Source organism: Puma concolor, chromosome B1 (genome assembly GCF_028749965.1).
Source record: "Puma concolor isolate L17-30 chromosome B1, mPumCon1.1.hap2, whole genome shotgun sequence".
Lineage (NCBI taxonomy): Eukaryota > Metazoa > Chordata > Mammalia > Carnivora > Felidae > Puma > Puma concolor.
Genome location: NC_141670.1, coordinates 123,529,256 through 123,556,049, shown reverse-complemented (window position 1 = coordinate 123,556,049; position 26,794 = coordinate 123,529,256). Strand labels below are relative to the sequence as shown.

Sequence of the window (26,794 nt, the reverse complement as noted above, 5' to 3'; positions counted from 1 at the left end):
CCTAGGGAAGCCTCCTTCTAGAGTTCAAGCATGTACCTACTGTACTCTGCTACCTAACCAGGGTCTAGTCTGAGTCCCTAAGCCTGGAAATCCATTCACTCTCCACACTTAGGTTCAACATTTCATTGGGGCCTCATAGGCACTGCTCTTCTTGAACAACACACTTCCTTTTCCTGCAGCATGCACGCCCTGAGCACATCAACATTCAACTGTTTCAGTTCCTCTGCTCTCATCTGTCCCCCTGCTTTCTGCCCAAAGGGATCTTAGCAAGCCCAGCTCCCATCACATTTCCTGGGCATGGCAGCTTCCAGCTGCCAAGACACCTGCTTCCCAGGTATGCTTATTACACTTAGCACCTACTTGGGAATTAATCGTACCAACTTGGGGGACTGCCTTTCTGCATTGTGTCGTGTTATTAACAAATTACTTTCGTTATGTAAATATCTTATTTTCCCAAATAGGGTAAGAGCTTCTCAAGCTCAGGGCTACGTATACCGTCCTTAGAATCCTCCATGCAGTGCATGATGTTCAGTAACTACTGAGCTGTTCCCTATGGATGTCACTGCATTTGTACCTTTCAGGATGGCCAAAGAGCCATTTGAAGCAGACAGATTTCACTCAGATCCTCTGAAACAAATCATTTTACTCCCCTTTAATGACCCAGTATTCTTACACTCTCCTCAAAATAAAATAAAATAAAAATGCAAAAAAAAAAAGACTAAATTAATTTTGCCAAAAAGTAAAGAAAGCAATATTTCTTAAGCACTATCTTTTTTAAATGCTCACAAAGACCCTGATGCAGACATCTGTTATCTCTGTTAGAAAAAAAAATCATTGAGAAAAATGAGGATCCGAAAAGCAGTATTTACTGGGGGCTAGTATGCTAACATGATGGTTCAAGAGCAGGGTTCTCTACTCAGGGACAGCAAACTTCTTGCTTCCTTCCAAGGGGTCAGCCTGTGGTCATCAGTCAACTGTGGTTCAGAGCAGTGGTTCCCAAAACTGTGTGCATGAGAGTCATCTGGAGGGCTTCTTAAAACACAGATGCTGTCGGCAACCACCACCCCCTCCCCCCCGCCCCCCCCCACCCCGCGCCCCCATTGCAGATTCAACTATTGGCCTGAGGTAGGCCCAGGATTTGCATTGAAAACAGATATGTTTCCTAGGTGGCATTTCCTAGTTGAAGCCCCTGCTGTTGGTATGGGGACTGCACTTTTAGATTCTTGCTCCTAGAGAAGGAGGAAGACACTTCATATCATAGTAAGACCATTGATCTCTCCTAACATTTGTAAATTGGGGTGGGGGGGGTGGGAGCTGGGTAGTCTGTGGTTTCAGCAAATCATTAGGAGCCTCTCACCCCTCCGTCTTTAGGATAATTAAAAAAAAAATTTTAACATTTATTTATTATTGAGAGACAGAGAGAGACAGAGCATTAGCATGGGAGGGGCAGAGAGAGAGGGAAACAGAATCTGAAGCAGGCTCCAGGCTCTGAGCTGTCAGCACAGAGACCTACGCAGGGCTGAAACTCACAAACTGTGAGATCATGACCTGAGCCGAAGTCGGATGCCTAACCAACTGAGCCACCCAGGTGCCCCTTTAGGATAATTTTATTTATTTATTTACTTATTTATTTACTTATTTGTTTATTATTTATTTATTTTAACGTTTATTTATTTATGAGAGAGAGAGAGAGAGAGAGATTGCGAGCAGGGGAGGGGCAGAGAGGGAGACACAGAATCCGAAGCAGGCTCCAGGCTCTGAGCTGTCAGCACAGAGCCTGACTCAGGGCTCCAACTCACAAACCTGTGAGATCATGACCTGAGCTGAAGTCGGACACTTAACCGACCGAGCCACCCAGGCGCCCCTAGGATAATTTTAAACAAGTACTCAAATATGAAGTTTGTAGATGGTGAGTTTGCATGTCAGGGGGTGGGTGTGCAGAATTGGGATAAAGGAGGTGGGGAGACATCTCAAAATCCCATGTGTCTCAAGTTTTAAGAATGTTCATGTCCTTTTCATTCAGTAATTCCACTTAGAGTGCTTTATCTCAAGGAAATAATCAGAGATGCTTGAAAAGATTTGTGTTCAAAGATGTTCACTGAAGTATCATTTTCACAGCCCAAAGCTATAAAAACCAAGTACTTAAAATATGCGATTGATTAAACAAATTATAATGCCATCTGAGGAAATAAGATACAGCTGTTAAAAATTATTCCTCTAAGGATATGGGAAGATAAGGAGGTAGGTTTCGAGGTGCCTGGGTGGCTCAGTCAGTCAAGCTACTGACTGTTGATTTCGGCTCAGGTCATGATCTCATGGTTCATGAATTTGAGCCCTGCATTGGAGTCTGCACTGATGGTGTGGAGCCTCCTTGGGATTCTCTGTCTCCCTCTCTCTCCCCTTCTCCCACTCATGCTCTCTCTCTCTCACTCTCTCTCTCTCAAAAATAAACATTTTTTTAAAAAGGAGGTAGGGGGGCGCCTGGGTGGCGCAGTCGGTTGAGTGTCCGACTTCAACCAGGTCACGATCTCGCGGTCCGTGAGTTCGAGCCCCTCGTCGGGCTCTGGGCTGATGGCTCAGAGCCTGGAGCCTGTTTCCGATTCTGTGTCTCCCTCTCTCTCTGCCCCTCCCCCATTCATGCTCTGTCTCTCTCTGTCCCAAAAATAAATAAACGTTGAAAAAAAAATAAAAAGGAGGTAGGTTTATAATTTTATGAAGCAAAAAAGTAGACTATAAAAAAAGCATATAAAGTATCAAATATACTTACAAGTATTTATTCCTAGAAAGCAGTTTATGTAGTGGGTACCTCTGGGTGATGACAAATTTTCTCAACTCTTCAGTTTCTAGAATATCCTAACATTCTCTCAATTTCCTTCAAAGAGCATGCATTATTATGCTAAGTAGAACATGTCCAAATAAACAGTTTGAGTATTTTTAAGCAACCTCTACAGCAGTGAATTTGAATTTTTCAGAAGCAGAAGTGCTGTAATGGAGAGGCATAGCATAGTAGTTAATATTTCTTGAATGCTAACCTCAGGCTAGAGGTAATATAGAGTATCTCTGTATAATTCTCACTTTATAATAATAGGTACAACATAATGTTATTTCGCAATATTGTATTTCTAGTGTGTGTCCATACACATATGTATATAATAAAACCTGTTCTTATTCTGTATCCAGTGTACTGAAGTACATTAGCATTCAGAGAAGATTACAGTTGACGACAATCTGTTGATGAAGGTTGTAACTTCAAGGGGCAAAAGAAATCGTAGTTTTGGCTCTTTGTCTTTTCACACCACTTCTGTGGGATAAACTTCCTGTCAAAGGGCTCTGGGTGTGTTGCTTCTCCTTGTGTATACCCTTTTTAGTACCGGTCTACTATTGCCCTTCAGTAGCACCCTGCTCCCTGCACAACTACATAGTTCTTCATTTTTGGTCTCTTGCTACTGCTCTGGTTTTCCTGGTTCTCTTCTCACTTCCCCCTCTGTTCCCCGCCTGCCCCATGCTGGGTCGTTGGCTTGGATATCTTCTTTGTGGCTCTTAGCCAGGTTCCTCTTTCATTCTCCATGCCTTTGACAAGGCTTAGACCAGATAGCTTCACCAGCATATCAGGCATGCTCACCATATTTAAGGGCTTCCTGAAATCTGAACCTCTTCATGAATTAGAGCACCTGGCATATAGTAGGCATTCATTCATTCCCAAAGGATATTGAGTCCCTCCACACTGGAAACTCAACAGAGATTTCTGCTCTGTGAGACTCCAACATATACCCAACACACACACACAAAGCGTGTCCACTAAACCTTGTACAGGCTGCTGTCATTCTAAATATTTTCTAGAATAATTCTAGAATCTAGAATTTTCTAGAATCTGAGCCTACACTAACCTGAAAACTGACTTTAGAATTGCTTTTTTTTTTTTTTTAAATAGCTGTTTAAAAACACACCTTAATCAGCATACTGGCTTTAAAACATGTCCCCAAATTATTTGATACTCTTCCTGTTGAGAGATGGGATCTGTGTTCTAGCCTATTGAATCAGCATTCTGTGTTTGCTTGTCAAATAGAGTGTGATGAAAGTGGATGCTATGTCACTGCATGAATTGAGGCCTTGGGAACTGGTAGTATCTGCTACTGTCTGTTGGGATACTCATTGTTGGAAGTCAGCCACCATGTTTTGAGGAAGCCCAAGTAGCCCATGGAGAAGCCCAGGTGAAGAGAAACTGAGGCCCTACTGAATGCCTGGCCAATAACATCAGCTTTCCAGTCATATCAGTAAACCATTATGGAAGTAGATTCTCTGGTCCCTAGTTGAGCAGCTGTGTAAAACACAGCCAAGCCTCCCATGCTGAACACTGCCCAAATTACAGATTCACGAGCTAAGCAAATGGTTTTTGTGGTTTTTAAGCCCCTGTTTGATGGTGGATTGTCACTTAGCAATACAAAGCTAGAGCAATGCATGTACTTGGTTATGAAGATGGGTCTTCTGCAGATATTGTAGTGGGTCTGCATTAGTGGGGCTTCATTAGGTGGCCGAATTGCTCTGTGTAAGAAATAATAGGATGTTAGAGGATTCTAAGCCAGAAAATAAGGAGCAGAGGAAGCAGAGGATGAAGGAGGGAGAGGGATGTCATAATAGGGAGAGTGGTTGAAGTACAAGTGAAGTCAACAACTAGTGAAATCATCTAACACCAGAGACACCAGAGATTATCTAGAATGGGGATATCATTGGTTTGGATTTAAGGTGTTTGCTCCTTAAAACACCTTAAGGATGCAACTGGCTGCCATGCGATTGTAGTACCTGCTAATCTCCAACCCATGCTCCCTAAACCTTCCTCCAAATCCTGCCCTACATATAGTTTTGAGTCTGGAATGCCCAGGATTTGATGGGTGTACTGCCTTAAACTCCATGGGGGCAATGCAGTGTTGAGTAACACTGTGAACACTTGACACAAAATGGAGAATGGAATTTGAGAATTCACTGGAAACAAGACCTGGAATCTACAGGTGACTCAGGAAAACATAAGGCTTGTAACTGTCCTCAACTCTTTCTTGCCCCATTACCCCCAACCCCTGGACATATGTGAGGGATCCTGGACATCTCTCTTTGTGGAATGTGGGCTCAAATATTTTGGGGGCTTTGATCAACTCCAGTTGACTAGTGGTTGCCTTAAAGAACTTGTTACAGCATTGATCCTCACTGTGCGCTCGGTCTCCAAAATGTGTGCCTCTAATATTTATGCTTTGAAGGGGACAAGCACAATTTCCTGGGCCTCCATGTGTGCCCTCAGGGACACTTGTCTAGGTTGCTCTTGGGCGTCACCAGAGCATCACATACCTTGGCAGGTGCTCCTCACAATGCTACTTAATGACACAAACAGATGTCTTCAGTTGGTCAGGTGAAATACTCTGGTACAGGGAAAGACCCATACCAGACTTCCGATCTTCAGAAGCGTAAGATGACAAATTTGTGTTGTCTTAAGCCACTAAATTTGTGGTTACTGCAGCAATCAAAAACTAACACAACCTGGACATAAAACATTACGATAGAGGATTTTAGTTAAGTGAAGGTAGGATACAGAAGAAAATCAAAATGCCCAAAGCTTGATTTTTGAGTTCAAATAGAGACAAACGATGCATGTTTTCTTTGCGGTTACTTTTACTGAAAAACAACAACAACAAAACATTTCTTTTTCAAACGAGTCCAAATAAAAGACCATTACACAAGATTGCACAATCACTTACAAATGCTGCAGTTAAAGGTAAGTAGGCCAGTCTCACGAGTCCTTGTCTAGTAGTTTTCTCCATATGCAACACACCGAGAGCGTAATTCTCCGAGCTGTTGGGCTGATTTCACAGTCCCATTGGCCAAGCTCACTGTGTTTTATAATTGAATCAGACCTCAGGTAGGAACTTTTCCACCATGATTTCTGCCTTGAGAGCAGTTTTAATTTTCACATTCTTTCCATTTACCTCTGGCTTTTTCATCATCAGGGGCACAATCCGGCATTATCCAATGTCTTTCTCTATTTACCACACAATTTCCTCTTCTCTGTTTGGGACATAACTTCCACAGTCTTCACATTCTTTTCAACAACCATTGTCTTTAGTATACAATAATACGATTTCAATGTAAATACAGACACCTACATCCTCAAAGAGGGAGAAAAAGAAAGGACTGCCTGCTAGAAAACAGATCCAGGTAGGAAGGGTAAATTCAGGGAACCCTGGCAAGGACTGCCATTAACACTAGCTTGTGAAAAAGCAATTATGAAACTTAAAAAAAGGAAATCAAATTTGATGTGTTGTGTGTGTGTGTGTGTGTGTTTTATTCTGCACCATTTTGAATTAAATAGGAATAAATCTAATAATATGCTCTAGTTGCAACATGAAACAAGAATGTTAACAGCTTACAAATACTGCTGTGCTGTGAACGTTCAGTTCTCTTCTGAGACACGGGGCATACAAATGAGTCCAATTTTCAGAATCTTCCTCTGGGCCTTGTAGTCGCACGTGTCACAGATGGATGTGCTTTTTTTTTTCCCCAGAGAACCAGAGTCTGCAATTCTGATTAGATTCAAGCTCAAGGTACAATTTAGCAAATGCTACATGCTTTCTTAATGATTTTACGCACCTGTGAGGTCTACTTAGGACCCAGAAATTAGTTAAGAATATAGAAACAGTCTCTTGAAAATATATATCATATCTATATGTATATCTTCTTAGAAATTATGAAAAAGCCTAACATATTTTATGAATTTGACTTTTTGTAAGTAGTTTTCTAAAACAAGCCTACACATAATTTTTCTCCTCAACAGTACTGATAAAACACAGGGCACCTTTTTCTTTCAAGTATTGGGTAAAATACTATACCCTGAGAATTTGGGGTGCAAACCTACACCTTGTAAACTGTAGAATGAAAACTCCTCAAGCACCACATAGGAAAATGTATACCATGATAGTTTTTAAACACAGAGACTATTATTGAATGTGTTTTCTCATGCACATATATATACTTATCATGAGATTATAGGGAATCTACTTAAGAATCAATACTGTCCTGCAGTCCAAAGTATTATTTCAGGTAGCGTGAGCATTCAATTTGTAGCAAACACAGACTTTCATTTCTATGAAGTATGAAAATAATTAAAATGCATTATCTCTTTAAGAGGCAACAATGATAAAGTCAAATCTGAAATTAAGAAAAAGAAATTTATATCACTAGGTATTTCCTATTGTTATAAGGATGAATTTGAACTGTGTGTTAACATTTGAGATTTGTCATAAAGATGGCAAAGCGTAATCTGTTTTAGCTTATTTACTCAGTGGTACATAGAGAGCCATATACATACAAACGTATAAAGACACATACAGACAGACAGAGAGCTTATATATTAAGTCACTAACTGCATATTTGGGCTTCATTTAATCCTGAGGGCAATTTCAGTGAGTGCTTCTAAGAAAATATATTCTTGCGGATGAAAATTTTCATACTGGTTAAAAATGTGTTCAGTTTTCCAGAAACAACTCAAATGGAGTAAATTTCCACCTGACTATTTAACCAACAGGGGGAAAGAGGAAACGGGTCAAGTTTTCTATGGACAATGCCCTGTGGTTCCTCTGGAAAACTGAGTCACACATGTAACCCTGAGTGGAAATGGCATAAACTGGACTCTCGTTAGATTCAAGCTCAAGTCACTATTTGGGAAATGCTACATGCTTCATTAATGGTTTTGTGTACATAAGACATAAAAGGGTAGTAGTTCAGTAGCTAAAGGGACATCGTTAGGGTAATAGTTTTATGGATCAAAAGGCTTCATAGACTCTTGCTTTATTCCACGTAACTTTGGTTGAAATAGGAAGGGCACAACCACCTCATTCCAACAGCAATGCAACCTCAAGAAATAATGAAACACTGAAAATGAGGATTTAGAATTACCACGTGTTTAAAAACGTTCGTCCCTATCACTTGAGGTAGTAAATGGCCAGCAGCATTGGTTTGTTTTTTTTTTTTTGTTTTTTGTTTTTGTTTTTTTTGTTTGATGAAATAGAGGACCATAAAATTATCAATAAACAATGTGGTAGTCATAGAATACTATTTTTAAAGTTCCATTTTAACCACTTGGACATTTACTACGTCCTTGGCAGCTTCTTAGAAGATGTGGCCTCTCTGATAGAACCAATGAGTGAAAAGTTCTCTTTTCTTTCCTGGTTTCTGTACCAGTTTACCTCAGTGTGAGAATTTAAGGCTCAGATCTGCTGGTGATAAATAATGATAAATAGCTTATGGGGTCCCCAGGCCCCCAGGTAAGAATTCGACCACATTTTCCAGGGAAGGAACTGCCTCTCTTTTTGAAGACCTGGCAAGCAGTTGACTACTCAGTATGATCACTGGGTTTGCCTAAAAGTCACACGTGTTTTTAAAACAGTCTTGTCAATTCCGGTACTATCCACCCAAATCCTATGTCGGTTTTGCCAGATGTGTTCAAATATTTGAGAATTCATGGTGCTTCTTTGGGCACTACAGGTTTGAGCTCTTTGAAATCGATTCTACCTCCTTGTTTTAATACTAAATGACCTCATACCTAGCCAATCTCTCCTGAAAATGGCTGAATGTGGTAAGAGTGGTGAAAAATTAAGGCAATTCTGGGGTGACACTGCTGCTGTACCTGGGTGAGAAGACCTCTGTGACAAAGAAATAAGGCTTGCCCCAGTATGGTACAAGGTCATCTTTTCTATACACAGAGGCTGTTTTATATTTCATGCTTCTTGTCTCATAGAGACATTCATTTCATTGCTCATCAGCCCATTGATGGAATCGTGACCAGAGCTGACTATTCCTGCCTCAAACCTTTTCTTCTACCCAACAGAATTTCATTTTAAAGGAAGATCCCTTTCGGGAAGGCCCTAAAAGAGAAATTGAGTCACTTTTCCTACAAGAGTCTGAGACGGGAAGCCTAACTGCAAATGAGATTACGTCAATCACACAAAAATCAGTCTTAGGTTTTACTCACATCTTCAGTCATGAATAGCATAAAATTCTGTGGCTTCAAGAAAAAAATTTAAGCAGAAACCAAATACCGATGATCATTAAAATAAAAATAAGGATCTTAAAAAATGTTTTACCAGGATGACTTGCCTTTGAACAAATAAACAGATAAGAGGAAACTCCTTAAAGAAAGCCTGGGAGAACCTTCAAGTTATTCTTTTTAAAAGTAAGAAATATTCCAATGTATCATTTGTTGAGTATATGTTGGCATGCTTACTAATTATGACAAACTAAATATTTATCTCTCCAATCAACTCATCAGGACTCACTGTGAACACTCACTAAAATGACCTTCAGAATTGAGTTTCAGCGGAGGCAGTACTGAAAGTCGATGAAAGATTCTGTGATTTGGATTCTCAACATCTCTTAAAGCCATAGGGAGGAAGTGATACAATCCTAGGTCACTGCTATCTGTATGGCTGGGGCTGGAGAGAATCAGAGCCACTGAATCAGTTCACATTCCACTCTACTGCCCCAAACAGGCCACTCCTCAGACTTCAGGCAACCCCGTGAGAGAGGAGCATGCAACTATGGAGAGAGGGAATCACCGAAGAAGACAAAAAACTGCTATCCACTCATAACAAAGGTTGGATTCCAAGAGGAAAATAGGTATTTTATACTTCTCTGAGACTAAGAACTTAATTTTAAATGCAGTCACTGGCTCTTCAGTATTTCAAGCCATTCTATTTTAAGGCGACAGATAGTGTCATGGCGTTGTACAAATGGGAAAATTAAAACAAAGCCCAAGAATGAAAACTACTATTTTTTCACAATCACATTTGAAATCATGCTAAACCCAATAAAAGAACATGTAGAACATAACCAAGGGAATGACTAGGCTTGGCTCGTATGTGATTCAAAATGCAGACCCATCATATTTAAAAATCAAACAATCCTCACATACTCCAAGAACCCATAAGGAGATTTGTAATCCAGATTATTGATTTACTGATGTGGTTTACAACAGAACCAATCTCATTCTGCTGTACGTTTTGACTGAACTATGAAAACACTGAAGGGATTGTTTGCCTAGTCACAAGTACAGAAGGGAGAGATGAAGAGAAAGCTTATATTCTGTATTATAGTATAAAAAGAAATCGTTTCACAGGGGAAAAACTGCAACCATTCAATCAGCTTAGTAAAACTAAAATAACACAAACTGTTTTAACAGGGTTGTTCAGGAAAATATAGAAACTTACACACTTGGTTTATAAGAAGCAAAAACTAAGAATAACACATGTAGAGGAAGCGTTTCAGATGCATTCTTAGTGCTGTTACAATGCAACCTTCAGATTACAGAATAGTCCATCTTCCGTCTTGCTCCTATAAACAAACATGGTCAAGAAAAGATTGTTAGACTAAAAGTAAATCTCACTTCTTTTTTTTTAATTTTTCTTTTTTACATTTATTTATTTATTTTTGAGAAACAGAGTGAGACGAAGCGTGAGCGGGGGAGGGGCAGAAGAGAGAAGGAGACACAGAATCCGAAGCAGGCTCCAGGCTCTGAGCAAGAGGTCAGCACAGAGCCCGACGCAGGGCTCAAACCCACAAACTGTGAGATCATGACCTGAGCCAAAGTCGGACGCTCAACCGACTGAGCCACCCAGGCACCCCAGTAGATCTCACTTCTAAAGAAGGATATCAAGGTACATTTTATTTGACTATTTGGCTAATTTCAACATTAATAATGATGAAGATCACATTTTACGTTTTTTTATTTTTATTTTTTTTATTTTTATTTTTATTTTTGGGACAGAGAGAGACAGAGCATGAACGGGGGAGGAGCAGAGAGAGAGGGAGACACAGAATCAGAAACAGGCTCCAGGCTCTGAGCCATCAGCCCAGAGCCTGATGCGGGGCTGGAACTCACGGACCGCGAGATCGTGACCTGGCTGAAGTCGGACGCTTAACCGACTGCGCCACCCAGGCGCCCCAAGATCACATTTTAAATTGTAGTTGGCAAATGTGTTTCTGAATTTCCTTAGACGTTATAGTGACTTTAAGAAAGTACCCAAAGAAAAGCTTCTCTTTGAAACTTGAATTGAATCAACTATTGAAAAATGATTTTAGAGTTAAATGTTTAGTTTCATTGAAATCATCCACAGCAGAGATAAAACTGTGATAGATGCATTCCTAAAATATCATGCAGAAATGATATTTAAGCTAAATAGAAATATTTGAAATTTATGAGTTAGTAATCCAGTTAAGTGAGTAAACCCTATACTGAGAATTCTTATAAGTGAACAATCACTACCTAAATTATGTAGAATTTTGTACAGTGCATTTTGATTAAAATGAGACACACTGATTATTGCCTATAACTTAGTTAAATCCATTCTATCACAAGATTAAAAGCTTACTGAAAATCAGCCTTTTCTGTTGATCTCTCTATAGTAAGTCTACTAAAACTATGCCTTAAAAAAACATTTTTTTCTGACATTTGAGAGTTGATATTTGAACATAATATTATGAAGACAGATATAGAGTGGCCTACAGGTAATATTTGTTAAGGATTAAGAACACCCTGTCATGTGAAAAATAACCTCTGAGGAGTATCAAATAACAGCTATCTAATCAATTATATGCAATCAGAGTAGCTCGACAAGGGATATTTTAATCCTGTCATCTAAAAATTGACTTGTGTTAAACACATAAGAAAAAAAAAAGTCTTTAAGAATAATTATGATTTCATATGTATATACTTCATGTTTGTTTATTTTATTCTTTTGTCTTCTATATTGAGGAGTGACCTCCAGGATGAAAGACACCGAGATGGGTTTGGAGACTTCTCATTTGTGAAATTTAGGTTTTTCCTACCTTAGGGCATAGAAAGCAGCAATTGGAAAAGAAAATATAATTACAAGGGGAGGAGAAGAAAATAGAAGACTAAGAAGCAGAGTATGAGATTCAAGGATCCATGGATCTGACAACCACACAGGCTGAGTCCATCGTGAGGCAAGATTTTGCCAAGATTCCCTGAACAGGCTGAGAAGACGTGGGGTGGTGGTGCGGGTGGAGATGGGCGCCGACAGCGGTGGGGTGGGTGGGAGGCATACTCCAGGATGGTGAGAACAGCCTGAGAAACGGAGGAGAAACCAATCGACTGGGACCATTTTTAGGGACCCATAGTCCAGATATCGCCTTTTCATTCATTTGCAGGACATTGGCTCTGCTTCCATTAACTTCAGAGGAATTTTATTTGAAATTTTGCAAGTAATAAAGTTAGTCCGATTCTTGTTAAGGGTCGAGTAAGAAAATCCACCAGTTTAACCTATCAGAGGATCATGAAGAAGCCAGTAAAGATGAGAGGGGTGACTATACTGTGTCACCGGGCAGTTTGGCCTGGATGACTTCCCATGGTTATAGGACCAGAACACATGACAGAGTTCAGCAGTGATGCTGGGTCAGATTTTCCCTTGCTCACACAGACCTGTGCCCAGACAGAGAGGAAAATCTCTACATGCAGCTGGCAAGCTATCTGCAGAGTTGTATAACATTCTGGAAGGTCTTGATACTAGAGTACCCTGACCCGCAGCCAACGGGCCTGTCCTTAGAGATAAGCCAGCTCAAAGGGGACTCTGGGGCTGTGGGCATTGCTTTCCGTTGGGGGAAATATAAAGCAATCCTGGATACAGGCCCCTGTTGCTGTCCTGGAAGTCCGCGTAGATAAGGACCAATTTTCTGCTCTCATGAGTGCCTGAAAGATGAGGGGGCTCTGAGGCATTTATAGGGTTCTAGTCTCCAAGGGAGACTGAACTCTTACTATGTGCCCTGAGCTGTTTGCTATGTCCTTTGTAACGGTTTTATAACTCATTCTTCCCAACACTCCTGCAAGGTATTTCCATTTTACAGTTGAAGAAACCGAGGCCCAGACATGACAAATCCCTTATGCAAAGTAATACGAGCATTAGAATTTAAGCCAGGGTTGCCTGACCTCAAGGTGCACCTACTTGGCCTTTATTTAGTCAAAGCCCCACAGTCCCTCCTCAACTAAAATGCACGAACCCATTGGCATCCAGGAGGATCCCACTCTCACACGGACAACCTATACCCACCCCTCCCCCACATACCACAATTACCACCCTCTCCCCCATCACTGGGAGCCACAGCCACTCCCAAAGTTTCTGAAACTGGCTTGAATTCTCTTTGATGCATAAGATGTTCTAATAACTAAGGACAGCTAATTTTTAAATCAAAAGAAAAACACACATGGAGACTTAGCATATGCTAGACATTGACAGTTCAGGGTCAATTTGTTACCCTTATTCTCTTCTCTTTTTCCCCAGATAAGGGGAGAGAGACAATTCACAGCCAGAAACTGACACCTGGAGGGCAGAGAGTAAATGAAGTGGGCATACAAGGGGTCATCTGCAAGAGCATGGGCCACAGAGCTCCAGGGGCCTGGATTTCAGCTGATCTGTGGATCAGGGACAAGCTATTTTTTCATTTGTAAACAGGAATTAAAAATAGTATCTCCTTACTTTCAGAATCCAATGGCATGATATGAAGTCTTGATATATAACAAATGATTAATATACATTAGCTATTACTTTTCATTTATTATTAATTTTATAGATGGTAAAGAAAACAAAAAGGTATTAATACAATTGTGGAGGGAGGCACCAAATAATAAGCTCGAGGGAAGCTACAATCCAAGAAAAGAGAAAGGGAGAAAAAGCAAAAAAGACATTAAGAAGATAATCCAACAAAAGAGCAGCTATAGATAATAACAGACAGAGGAAGCCACAACAAAGTTAGAAAAAAATTGAAATGAACAAATCAATTCAGGAATGTGATTACAGAATGAACTGCAAATGAAATGCCATGCTTATGGCCCGCGGCCCTGACACCTGGCCTCCTACAGGAAGCTGCAAAGAATGTGCAGGTGAGGGAGCAGGCAGGGAGCAGTGTCCTTCAGGCCACCCAGGTGGTGATAAAAACAAACCACAGAGGGGCGCCTGGGTGGCGCAGTCGGTTAAGCGTCCGACTTCAGCCAGGTCACGATCTCGCGGTCCGTGAGTTCGAGCCCCGCGTCAGGCTCTGGGCTGATGGCTCAGAGCCTGGAGCCTGTTTCCGATTCTGTGTCTCCCTCTCTCTCTGCCCCTTCCCCGTTCATGCTCTGTCTCTCTCTGTCCCAAAAATAAATAAACGTTGAAAAAAAAAAAAAAAAAAAAAAAAAAAAAAAAAAAAACAAACCACAGAAAGAAAAGGTGAGGAGAAAGAAGGAAGCAAGGTGGGACATCCAACTAAATCAACTGCAAGTGAATGGGAGAAAAGAGTCCGCAAAAGGGAATAAAATTGCCAAACAAGGTCACCTGGGTGGCTCAGTCCATTAAGCATCGGACTCTTGACTTCAGCTCAGGTCATGATCTCGGGGTTTGCAAGCTCGAGCCCTGCTTCAGGCTCCGCGCTGAAAACACAGAACCTACTTGGGATTCTTCCCATCCCCACCCCCCCACCCCCCACCCCTGCACTGCTCCTTCCCTGCTCTCTCTCTTTCTCTCTCAAAGTAAATTAATAAACATTAAAATTAATAAAAAAAAAATAAAGTTGTCAAACAAAAACAAAAAGCAACGAACAGAAAGTAAACGAAATTCTCAGACCAACGCTAAAGGAAGAAAGAGATAGGTAGTGAACTGGTTGGACAGACACCAGGAAGAGGGACCACCAAAGAAGAGACCACCAAAGGAGAAAAAGAAAAGGGGAAATGAAGAGCAAGAAAGAAGCAAACTGGAAAAAGGCTCTCGCATGGGATACTTTGGGTTTTTAGTCCCAATTCTGCCTTCAGGGGCACAGTGACTCATGAAAGGTCACTTAACTGTTCTGAGCCCCAGGTTCCTCCTGTAATTTCAATGCAAGAGACAGGGTTCGACCATCTGAGGACCCCTCTAGGGCCTCCTTAGAACTTTCCAGAAACAGTTGCCCCTGCATCCAGCCCCTCTCTCTTTCCACTTCAGCTGCTGATGTGGGGGGGCTCTATTGAGCCGTGGAAAGAACCTGGAGGAAGTAAGAAGAAAAGAAAGACCAACATGTAGGAGCAACATAAGGCACACTCAGAAATGAAACGACAAATAGATCAAGTCTTATAGGAAAAACAGAAGACATTCACTGAAACAAAATAATTGCGTTAACCGCTGTGTGGCAGGCATGATGCCAGTTAAAGTTTTCTTCTGTTATTATCACCTATTGACTTTATCTTTGTGTCCTTGTAAATGGTATTTATAATCAAGTCTCAATTCAAATTTTAAAACAGAAAGATGGTGTCTAAGTGGGTGGGCAGGAGAAAGCATGAGAGGGAATGTGTCAGGGAAGGAAAACCTCAGCTACACATGTCAAATAACAGAAAACTAAAACAAAAATGGTCTCAGCAGAAAAAGCATCGAAGATCCTGTGGAAAAGGGACTTTCAAAGCAAAAGCCGACAAACAGCAAAGGCCTAAAACAGAAAAATCCTAACGACAAGGGAGAAAATAGCCAAGTTTTGCAACTCGTGTGCCCAGCACACCGGTGTGTCGAGCATGGGTTCCTGTCATGACTACTGGCCGCGAGGCCACCAGCTGGGAAGAGCCTCATCCATTTGTCACAGTGTGTGACATCATTACCAAGTAAGGATAAAAGAATAATACTGCTAATTATCTTCTCAGCCGGGCTGCAACATGGCAAAGTTTGAGGAGCACAGCAGCAGTGACCACAGGAAGGAGAGAAGCAGAAAGACCCATCTGTGAAAGCAAAACTAAAGGGAAATTCGTAACTGCATAAGCAGACAGAGATGATGGCACCTGGTTATGCTCAGATATAGACAGGGGGACGGAGCAAAGCTCCCCAGGCTCCCTGGTACAACGGTACAGCTAAAAATAGATGCTGAAACACTTATTATTATTATTTGAGCTGGAAGGAATCTTAAAGGTTAAGACAGGACTTGAATCCTGGTCTCGCAGCTCTGCGGGCACGGATCTGTGCCCTCTTGGCTTGGGGGACCAGGTCACACGTGGGTGGGGCTCTCCCCACCGCAGAGCACACTGTAGCTGGTGGAGTGTAAACAAGAGGTTCGTGTTCCTCGGATGAATGAGGGAATTAGCGCATTTCTTTCAAACATTCATGTTACAAATGTCCAGAGAGGCACAGAGTAGAGAGCCCAGGTGTCCTGGCTGCCAGGACAGGGCTTGCTATCCTTCTCTGCCATCCTTTCTTTGCTCCGGGCCTTCGACCAAGGAACAGAGTGGCCCCCAGGGTGCATGCTGCGAGCGAGAGCCCAGAGCCCCCTCTGCAGATCCTGGCTATCTCGTTCCCTGGGGACCTCAGCAAAGCCATTCCTTCTAAGCTTTAATTTTCTTCTCCGTGAAATGCTGTGACCAGATCAAGTCATTTGTGTGACTTCTTAGTTAAAAGGGGCACATAAACTCCTACTCTACCTCAAGGAAAATCTCTGAATTTTAAATCAAATTCTTAGGATATCTTGAATTGAAACCAGCTCTCAAGACTTCTCACCCTGACCATCCTTGGGAGCTTCCACTGATGAATGTGTACAACGTAATTTTTTTGATATATCTGAGCAATGTTTACAATTTTTTTCACACGCCAAAAAGAACAACACACTTCTTTTTCACGTATCTAACTTTCTTCAGAAAGTGGCATAGAACTTTCAGGAAGGTAGGGCGCCTGGGTGGCTCAGTCAGCTAAGTGTCTGACTGTTGATTTCATCTCAGGTCACGATCTCACGTTTTGTGGGTTCGAGCCCTGAGTCGGGCTCTGTACTGACAGTGTGGAAAAGGACTTTCAGGAAGATGAGTTTTGAAGGATATTAGTTATCTGAATTTGGATAATAGATTTTTGCCTATATACAAAATGCTAATTGTTAGTTCCTAACAAAGTCTTCTTAAATCGAGAAGCCAGCTTTGCATTTCTATCTTTGGGGTTGGGGACTAAAATAAAAGGCTGTGCTTTCAAAAGGCAAAACCTTTTTTAAAAATTACTGTTCAAATCTCAAACACTAAAAATTATGATTTCTATCTGTGTCTGATGGGAACAACTCCATGCCTAATCTCTCCAGACTCAGCAGACAGGAGGGAAGCCAGAGGCAGCTGCTGCAGGGACACTAGGCAAGCGTGTGCCCGTGTGCCCGGTTGTTCCCTCCTCTGTGTCGTGTCCTCTCTTCCCCTGGCTTCTGCACCTCCAGGGCTCACACAAAGGCCTCGCAGGATTAGCTGCCCCAAAATAGCCTTAGGTAAACACACCACCTGTCTAGAAGATTAAAACATTTTTGCCTAGAGGCTACTCTTTTCTTTCTGTAAAACTACGTGTCTAATTCTGAGCCTCTTCCAGAAGCAGATTGAATTTTTTTACAATGAATAAAAGATTCATTATTTACCTTGAGTCCCCACACCCCTCTCTTTGTGATCATCATACACTGCCTGCTGCAAGCTCTCACAGAGGAAGAATGCAAGTTCTCTGTTTCCAGAGTGCAAGGAAAACGAGGGAATTTTTGACACAAAGACCCAAGGATTTTTGAACGGTGGCTTAATGTCTAGAAGTCTAATAAATGTAATGCATAGTAACAATCCCTGAATTTGAAAAAGGTTTTATACTTTGCAAGATACTATTATGCCATCTGACACTGAGGTAAATTTTGAGGAGTAGATATTTTGTTTAATTTTTTTAATGTTTATTTGTTTCTGAGAGAGAGAGAGAGAGAGAGAGAGAGAGAGAGAGAGAGAGACAGAGTACTAGTGGGGGAGGGGCAGAGAGTGAGGGCTCCGGGATCTGAGCTGTCAGCACAGAGTCCGACACGGGGCTTGAACTCATGACTGGTGAGATCATGACCTGAGCTGAAGTTGGATGCTTAACCCACTGAGCCACCCAGGCAGCCGGAGATATTTTTTTAAACGTTTATTTCTTTATTTTGAGAGGTGGGGGAGGGGCAGAGAGAGGGAGAGAGAATCCCAAGGATTCTGTCAGCGCAGAGTCCAATATGGGGCTCAATCTCATGAACCATGAGACCATGACCTGAGCCTAAATCAAGAGACACTTAACCGACTGAGCCACCCAGGGGCCCCGAAGGGTAGATATTATTGACACGTGAGTGTCATGAGTGCTAAAGAGTTTGCATGCCCAAGACCACACAGCTGGTGAGAAGCTGAAGCTGTGAATCTGATTCAATGATCCTACTTCCTAACTTAAGGCCCTTTCATCGCACAAAGAAGCAGTGTTCCTCTGTTCCTTTTCAGTTCAGAAAAGAGAAAAATGGTTTACTTCTTTCATATAAGCAGAGAAACGGCTTCTCTCCTCTCCACCTCCCTTCTTGGTTCAGCATGATTGTACCAAAAGTGAAAGTCCTAGAAGCATATATGATGCCAACACGTCCTAATCTGAAGCAAACAGGAAAATGAGGGGGCCAATTTGTCCCCACGCTGCTGACACTTCTGTGCTCCTATTGAAGGCTGCCCCTGTCTGATTGTCTGATCGTCCTGGTTCAGATAAGCCAAACTCATTTTTCCTATCAAGTCCCCTGGAGTGTATTTACAGCAAGGATTCCTGTCTGCATTTGGATTAATTCAGATATCAGGAATCTACTTAATCTGATTTCTTCTAGAGGGGGGCAAGTGGAGGTTGATTATTTTCCGAAGGGAAAGAACGCAGATATGAAAGCGAGTGTCTTACAGGAATTAGCAGCCGTGCATAGTGGATTCGGTCTGATCAGACTGGATCAAACCCAGCAGCCCATGCAAGAAGCCACTGCAGCTGAAGAATATCCCCCTTTTCATGGTCAAGTGTGTGTGTGTGTCTAAAGACCTTGAACTCACCCTACGAAAAAGTACTCTATCTGGAAACAGAAAAACAAGAGCTTAAAATATACAGTCCCTTTGTATAAGACATTTCAAGTGAGAGAAGATGTGGAGGGAGAGAAGCCTTTGTACAGATTTTAGAAAACCTCCTAAACAAGAAAATGTCAGTGTGATTCTTCTTACTTGTGGGGAGCGACAAGAGCACCGAGAGCAGCACCGGTGTTCCCACCCATCTCTCAGAATATTCACGCCTTCTGTCGCTGGGGCTGCCAGGAATAGAGCGAAGCTCACTCCACGAAATCCAGACCGGGTTTTCATTTCTTTCCCCTGCCAATCCTCACCAAAGGCTAACCTGACAGATCTAAGGTTCACTTCCCTCCTACTCACTGGTGGGAAAAACAGGCAGTTTGAAAAGGTCAGAGGGGGAAAGGCTGGCTGCGGGGATTGAGGAGTGGGAAGAAGAGGAAACTTGGTAAGGAAATTAGCTCCTTAATAATTTAGGTGGGGTATTGTTCTCTTCTCCCAAAACGCCCCTTTCTACAGACAGCCTCCCCTGCCACTTCAAACACGAAGCAGTAGGATTGCTCTTAATCCCTTAAAACTGATTATCAAAGTCACATTCACTCACCAGCAGCTGCTCCGTTCTGCTTTCTGGTGACTGCGCATCATCTGTGTTCTACCACAAAGCTCATGGTTGTGCCATCAAAGGAGGGGGGCGCAATGATCCTCGGCCCCAGGGGTTGCGAAGAGATGCTGATGACAGGCTTGCCGTGCAGCTGGGCGAAGCCCTTGGCCCCCACGAGCTGGGATGTGGCTGCTGCGGCCGAGGAGGAAGAGGAGGCAGGAGACTGACCAGAGGCCATGAAGTATGGGGCCTCAGTGAATGTCGAAGCTGCGTCTTTGCTGGGGGGCTCTGCCGCCATGGACGAGAGCTCACTGCTCCCTGGGGTGTGAGCAATTGGCGTGGGCTGCAGGGCACTGGTGGGCAGCACCGTGGGCAGAAAACCGGGGTAGATCATGTAGGTGGGTGCATAGGCCCCAGGACTCAGGGCCAAAGGAGGCACAGGGAGGGACATGGGAGCCACAGCCTGCTGCTGGGAGGTCATAGGCACATCCACATACTGCCCTGTCTCAGGGTCAAAGAGTCTTCGGGTCATGGGCTGTACTGGTGTGTCCACCAGATAGTACTGGCCTGTCGTCACATCCAGGAGCATCTTGCGCTGGGTCTGCTGAGGCTGTGGCTGCTGGAAGGGGTCTGCGGGGACTGAGGCCGGGCCTGCAGGTGCTGGGGCAGGCATGCTGGGTGGGGAGAAGCAGAGGACCTGGGGCTGGGCTCCCTGCAGGGTGAAGGGTAGTGGCTGCTGGTGGTAGATGGCAGTGGGAAGATGCTCTGGGCTCTGTGGCCCTTGGGGGGCAGCTACTGTCTCCCTGGGGTTGTCGGGTTTGGTGCGCCAAGCTGGCCGGCCGGTTCCACTGACCTGAGAGCCTTTGGGACTACTGGGGACCTGACTGCGGGCGCTCAGGGGTGGCAAGCTGCAGAGAGTGGTCGCTGAGGAGGCGGGCGGCCCCTCCCTCCCAGCCCCGGGCCGGCCCGGAAGCTCTCCAGCTGCAGAGCTTCCTTTAAGGGGGATGGTCAGGTAATTCTCACAGTCACTATTGTTCTTTTCCAAATTGCTGCCGTTTTTCCTATTGGTCACCTCATCAGGAGGTGCCCGTGTGGCCGGAGAGATCTTGAGGGACCGGAGTCCCTGTGATTTGATGCCCTTTGCTGCCGAAGGACTCTCTGGCGAAGGCCCTTGTGGGAACTTGCCAGCGACACCCCCAGTTTTCTGGGTGCTGCTGGCACTCACGGTGAACACATTTCGGTTGCTGGGGAGTGGGGGGAGGGGCTGCAGGGGCTGGGTTCTTTCCACATCCTTGTGGACTGGGGGAATATAGAGAGATCGAGGCCTCTCCCTGGCCAGGTTCTCAAAGGCAGCTGCCCGGGCAGACACACTCTCAGTGCTAGGGTTGGAGTTTCTCCGCTGCAGACGTTCCACGGGGCCCCCACGCAGGACCACACCGCCTTTGTTTCCTGCGCCCCGCTCCTCCAGCTCACCCAGTCGTCGGGCCAGCTTGTCTGGGTCCCCCTCAGCACCCGCAGCCCCTTCCCTCTCTTCACTGGCAATGAGCGACAGGACATGGCTGTCCATCATCATGGGCAAAGGGTCACTTTTGCGCTTCCACTCGTTCCTGTTGAAGCTGTACAGCTCTTCCATGGACCTCACTGCGGCAGTCAGCTTCTCCAGGGCATTCCGAGATGGCTTGGGGCCTTTCCCTTCCTCCTTGACCTCCTCCTCCTTGGCCTTCTCTGGGGTCTTCTGAGCAGAAGCCTTAGAGACGATCTTGAGCACAGGCAGGTAAGACCCCTGCTCCGGCTTATTGGGGGCAATGGTGGCCACGGGCAGCCTGCCAGATGCCCTATGAACCAAGACTGTCCCTTCCGGTGAGGAGGAATTCAAGACCCTGCCGCTGCCACCTTTGCCTATGTTCTCCCTCGGCTCACGGTCCATGCTATCTTCCCTCTGGTTCACCACGGCCTGGCACGTAATCACTATGGGGGAAAGGGATTTGGATCCGCCAGCTGCAGCGGCCAGCTGCCTGGGTTTGGGCCCGGTCAGCCCCTGCTCTGGGGTAACGCTGCCCTTGTCACTGCTGTCCCCTGACCCTTTGATTAGTTTCCTGACATCTCTCACCTGGTGGAGGGGGCCCTGGGCCTTGGACTTGTCTCTGACGTCTCTCACCTGGAACTGGGGCACTTTTTCCAGGTTGTCTCCCCGGAAGAGTTTCTGCTGCGCTCTGCTGTTGTCCTCAATGGTCTTAAAGAGGTTAGAGGCGCTGCTGCTGGCCAGTTTGGGCGTGAGCAATTTGGCAATGTTGAAGTCCGAGCTTGGCTGCTGCACGCTCCCCAGCCGGATCTTGATTTCGGGAGCCTTGGGCCGGATCACTGCCATGGAGGTGGCTTGGGCAGCAGGATACTTGGTAGCCTGCTTCCCCGGCTGCTTGTCCTTGGGCGTCTGCTGGATGTTGGGGACGAAAAGGCGAGACATGATGGTGGACTTGCTGGCAGAGATCTCTCCGAGATCAGCCCTCCAGTCGCCCCCTTTGGGAAGCTTCAGCTTCCCAATGGGGGCTTTTTCTTCCCTCTTCTCTGCCTCCTTCTCCTTCCAGGACCGGAATGCACTGTTCTGACTGCGGAGGAAGATGCCTTTGACAGTCTCTGATGCACTCTTCTTAATTTCGCAGACTTCCTCCGTATGTCCATCCGGGAAATTTCGCCAGGAGACCGCGGCGCTCTCCCGAGGAGCACTGGCTTTGAAGATTGGGGATTTAGACTCGGCTGCGGACCCCTCCGCACCTGCGTCCGCCACGCTGAGCACCGTGTACTCAGAGCCCGCCTCTGAGTGGCGAGAGCTCTGCCTCTGCAGGCCCCTCTCCCGCGGCTTCTCCCCCCGAGCAGGGCTCTCTGCCGTCTCCTTGGAGGTGCCGGAGAGGTTATGGTGGGATGTGTCGCTGACTTCTCCCCTCTCCATTTTGAACTCATGTTCCCGCTGCATCTTCTTGGAGATGACATTTTTGAGCAGACTGGAAGCAAACTTGGACTTCTTCTGGGGGCCGTCGGCGCGGGAGGCAGGCTTGCTGCTCTCCGAGGTCTCCGAGCCATCGTCAGTGTGCACCGACCCGGGGCCCTTGCTGGAGCCTCTGGTGGTTCTGCAGGGCCCAGTGGCCGAACTGGCTTTGCTGTCACTGCGGCAATTCATGGGCTCGAGAAGGGTGACCACGCGGGAGCCCGTCTGGACCTGCTTCTGGAAACACAGCGGGGTCTCCACATGTTTGATTTCCCCCTCGACTTTGCTGACCACGAACTCCAAGGCTTTGGTCTGGGACTTCTTGGACTGGATGTAGAGCTGGTCTGCGGCCGTCCTGGCCCCACCGCCCTTCCTCAGACCCGCGGCCACGGAGGCCGCACTGCTCCTCAGGAGGCTCTGCTCCACCCTGGCTCCAACACCTCCACATTTTAAGTCCAGGAAGGTCGACCACCGCCCAAAGCCGACCTCGGAGAGCGTGGAGGACTCCCGGGAGCTGATGTTCAGGGCCTCGAAGTAGGGGTAGGCGAGGCTCCGGAAGGCCCGGGAGGTCAGGTTCCGCACCTCCTTGTCGGCATCGTCCAGTTCGCTCACGGCACTGGAGGCCCCGCTGGAGTAGTCCACCAGCTCCTTCGCCCGGATGGCCCCGCACCGGGTCTGCAGGCGAGCAGGGACAGCGATGAATTTCTTTGCATGGTCCTGAGCCACGGCTGCAGCCGGGTCTTGCTTCAGTGAACTTGAATTGTGTTCAGCAGCTGTAGAGACGCGGAGGCTCATGTCGCCTTCATGCTTGGCAGCATAAATAATGTTTTGCTTTGCACGCACGTTGCTAGGCTCATTTATAGCCCGGGAAGTCGGTTTGATTGATAGGAGGATCTGGCTTGCCGCACTCCCACAGCTGCTTGCGGCGGCGGCTGCCCCTGACGCTGCCTCCGGGGGCTCGGGCAAGGGCTCACTCGGGGTGGCGGTGCCAGGCCCGGTGGGTGGGGGAGTGGGGTCACTGTCAGAGGGGCCGCTGCCCACTTCCGTGCTGCTGGTGTGGCGACCACTGCTGTCGGCGTCAGGGCGGGCCGGGTCGCTGCTGGTGGGGCTCGGAGTCTGGGTGGCATTGGTGCTAGGAGTGGTGCTGAGGTAGCAGCTGTTGTCGTCGTCCTCTTCGGTCGGGGTGGTGACGTCCCCCGGGGTCTCATCGCTGCCACCGAAGGAAGCGTAGTCCACGAACGAGTAGATCACGTTGTTGTCCTCGAAATCCCAGCGGGAGGCCAGTCCCACGTCAAAATCCATGTCCTGCTCCACCTCACTCAGCTGGATCTCGTGGGTGGTGATGTAGTGAGCCTCCTCATTTTTGGGGGGGTCCCTGCCGCCCTGAGACTTGGCAATAATGTCCCTGCACTCTGTTCCGTCTCCCCCTCCCCCTCCCCCTCGGCCTGCCCCTCCCCCCCCTCCTCCTCCCCCTGCTCTCCCCCCACCTCCTCCTCCCCTGGGCTGGCAGCTCACTGCGTTCTCACCACTGTCACTCTCAAAGCCTAAAGACGAAGAGGAGGTGGCCAGAGCCCCTGTTGATGTCGTGGTATCATCCATCTTGGAAAGGCCACCTTCTTCTGCTTTGTCCACCGGGGAGGAGGAGGAGGAAGAGGAGACGTTGCTGCCCCCGTCTGTGCGGGAGAGCTGGGATCTGGAGAGTTCCGAGGCGGCAGGATTCCTCCGGGGGGCCGGGGCCTTGCCTTCTCGACGGCTGGGTTCATCTTGGGCTTCCTCCCCGGGACTCCTAGGGGCGCCCTGGGCTCTGGGGCGGCGCCCCAGAGCGAGTGCGCTGGAGCCGGCGCTGTCCCCCTGGGCCCCAGCGGACGCGCACATCTCCACGTAGCTAGCTCCTCGCGGGGAGGAGGCCTCTGGCTTGGGCCGCGGCCGCAGCTGCTGCCTGAGCTCCTGGCTCTCTGGAGCCCCGCTCTCCCCGGGGTCGCCCACCTCCTCCGGTCTGGCCTGCGGTCTCGGCTCCGGAGTGGCGCCTTCCATTCCGAGCCCTCGGCTAAGTTTCAGCGACAGGAAGAGACAGTGGTGAGCGCCGGGGCTGTCCTGGGTCCCTCCCTGGCCACGGAGGGGCTGCAGAGTGGCCCTGAGCAGGGCCCCACGTGCCTGGACCGGCCCCAAGGCCGTAGGCACCACTGCGGCGGCTGCCACCAGCTCCCAGGTCCTCAGCCCCTGTGGCGCGGTGGGGGCAAGACCGAGGGAGGCGGGAAGGCTCCCGGCTGGGGTGGCAGAGGTGGTCTGGGGCCGGGGGGCTGCTGCTCCGGCCGAGACTGGGGCCAGCTTCCCGTGGCGGAGCTGTTCTGTCCAGTTGTTTGTCTGGCACCTTCGGCGGCGAGGAGTCTGAATGCCATCGGCCACGGAAGGAGCAGCATCTGTAGGTCGACCCAGGGACTTCCAGAAATGAAAGGAAAGCATGTGCTGTTTCTTGTGAAGCCTTGTCCCTTTCCTGGATGGGGCGAGAGTGGGTCACGTCATTCCAGAAATATTTTTAGTGTCTGTTCCCCAGTCATACTGAAACCACACTTGAGGGTAGAGAGAGGAGGCTCTGCGATGAAAAGAGAAGGTGGAGGGTGGAGGAGGCATGTGGGTTCTCATTCAAATCAACCAAATGCTCTATGTAATCTATTATAGCCATGTCTAGCAAGTATGAAATTAGTCTTTACTCACTGCCATCTTTCACTCCCCAATCTGATTAAATGGCTTTTTCCCCTTGTTCTTAAATAAAATTCAAATTTGGCGTTGCGTTTCATATGAATTCAGGACAATCCAGAAAGATTTCAAAATCTCTCCTAGACATATGGGAGGCTTTATGCTTGCCTCAAAATCTATGCGCTTTCTTCTTCGTTCATCTCAAATCAGATGTGTTCTGGTCATAAAACTTCCATAGGAGTAAAATATGCCATCCCTCTTTCTCCGAAGTTACACTCTATAAAAGATAATCTGTTTGTTCCAAACCAGAATCCCTTCTAGAATCCTTACTGTGTGGACTTGAAGTATAAAAGGGCAATTTTCAAAGACTTAAGACAGAAGACCTTAAATAAATAAACTTTTAATAATAGTCATTAGAAAGGAGCACATGGGGTCAAAATTAACACTACTTCAAACTCTACAGTATCCAATCGATCTCAGAAAAAGTTCCCTAAACTTCTAAAACCGGGGCAAGACAATAAACCTTCAATTAAATATAGCCTGAGCTGTAGCCTCGTGATTCGGTTACCCTGGCTGAATTCCAGGCCTGCAGGGCGTGGAGTCAAAAGGCACAAAAGAACGACGAATACACTTACCCTTCATGAGTACAGTGCGGCTTGGAGGGAGGTTCAGAGAGGAAATGTGACCCGCTGGCATGCCCCATGGAAATGGAGCCAAAGTCCCAGTTCACTGGCTCTGAGGTACATCCATTTCAGATAATTCAGTAGTTGTGCAAGTGAATTTGCCAGGCGCCCCACGATAGGGGTTCTGTGCTGGCCACTCTCAGAGCAGATCCTTGGGTGCTATCAGTGGAGAACCACGACCCTTGGTTTTCATGAGATCTGGCCCTCATCACCTGCCAGGCCCAATTTCACCACTATACATAGTCTATGTGTCACTTATGCCGATTGAATAAAGCACTATTTTAAACATCCACATTTGTGGGGAACAAAAATAACATCATCACCCATCCCCTTCCAATGTGAAAGCCACCCCCGCACAGAAAAATGTTCCTTCTTCTGGATAGGCGTGGGGGTAGGTATGGAGTGGGAGCCCCTAATAAGTGAAGCATTTACCTTCCCATACCCGAGACGTGGAGAGTACAGCATTGCCGTTCTCCCCCTGACAACTTGCTTCTGCCCACGTCATTGCCATTAAAAACATGACATAAGGAAATACTGGAAATATCAAGTATCATGGTGTGGATATAAAGCCAGAGCACTAGGCGGAGAGTAAAAGAGAAAAGGAAACAGGAAGAAACAGAGGGAGAGGAAGGGAATGGAAGAACAAGAAGAAAAGGGAGAATTTGTTAAATTTTCAGCCAACTTTTTGGTTATGGAGAACCAGACTCAGTGGCACAAATTCCCAGATTTTTAATGACAATGAAAAGGTTAAATAATAATCACAACTAAGAGTTATATAGCCTTACTGTGTGTGATGCACCTTTACATGTGTATGCATTAGCAACCTGATGAGTTAGGTACAATTTTAATGCATAAGAAAGCTGAGGCATAGAGATGTTAAGAAATTATGGAGCAGGACTCAAACCCAAGCAGTCTGGCTCCAGAGCTTGAACCTGGAGCATTATGCTGCAGAGGCTTGCTGGCTTCTCTGCTCGAAC

The 26,794-nt window shown here is 46.1% G+C and overlaps 1 protein-coding gene across 2 annotated transcripts; it reads right to left on the bottom strand.

Moving 5' to 3' along the window:
* Positions 1-5,640: 5,640 nt before the first annotated feature.
* CB1H4orf54 (chromosome B1 C4orf54 homolog) lies at positions 5,641-25,979 on the bottom strand. 2 transcript variants are annotated; one of them, XM_086704516.1, is made up of 3 exons: positions 25,770-25,979; positions 19,458-24,931; positions 5,641-10,371 (listed from the first exon to the last, which is right to left on the bottom strand). In XM_086704516.1, the coding sequence occupies exons 1-2, from the start codon at positions 25,835-25,837 to the stop codon at positions 19,495-19,497; spliced, it is 5,505 nt and encodes a 1,834-aa protein (XP_086560642.1). In that variant the 5' UTR covers positions 25,838-25,979; the 3' UTR covers positions 5,641-10,371; positions 19,458-19,494. The 2 variants fall into 2 exon arrangements, with proteins under 2 accessions (XP_086560642.1, XP_086560641.1); XM_086704515.1 differs by lacking the exon at positions 25,770-25,979 and having other exon boundaries at positions 19,458-24,968.
* Between the last annotated feature and the right edge of the window lie 815 nt (positions 25,980-26,794).

Excerpts from the sequence above, each read along its gene's own strand:
- CB1H4orf54 (XM_086704516.1), bottom strand. The coding sequence starts at position 25,837 with ATGGGGCATGCCAGCGGGTCACATTTCCTCTCTGAACCTCCCTCCAAG. Across the intron at positions 24,932-25,769 it reads CCGCACTGTACTCATGAAGG|GAAAGGGACAAGGCTTCACA; the intron begins GTAAGTGTATTC and ends CGCCCCATCCAG.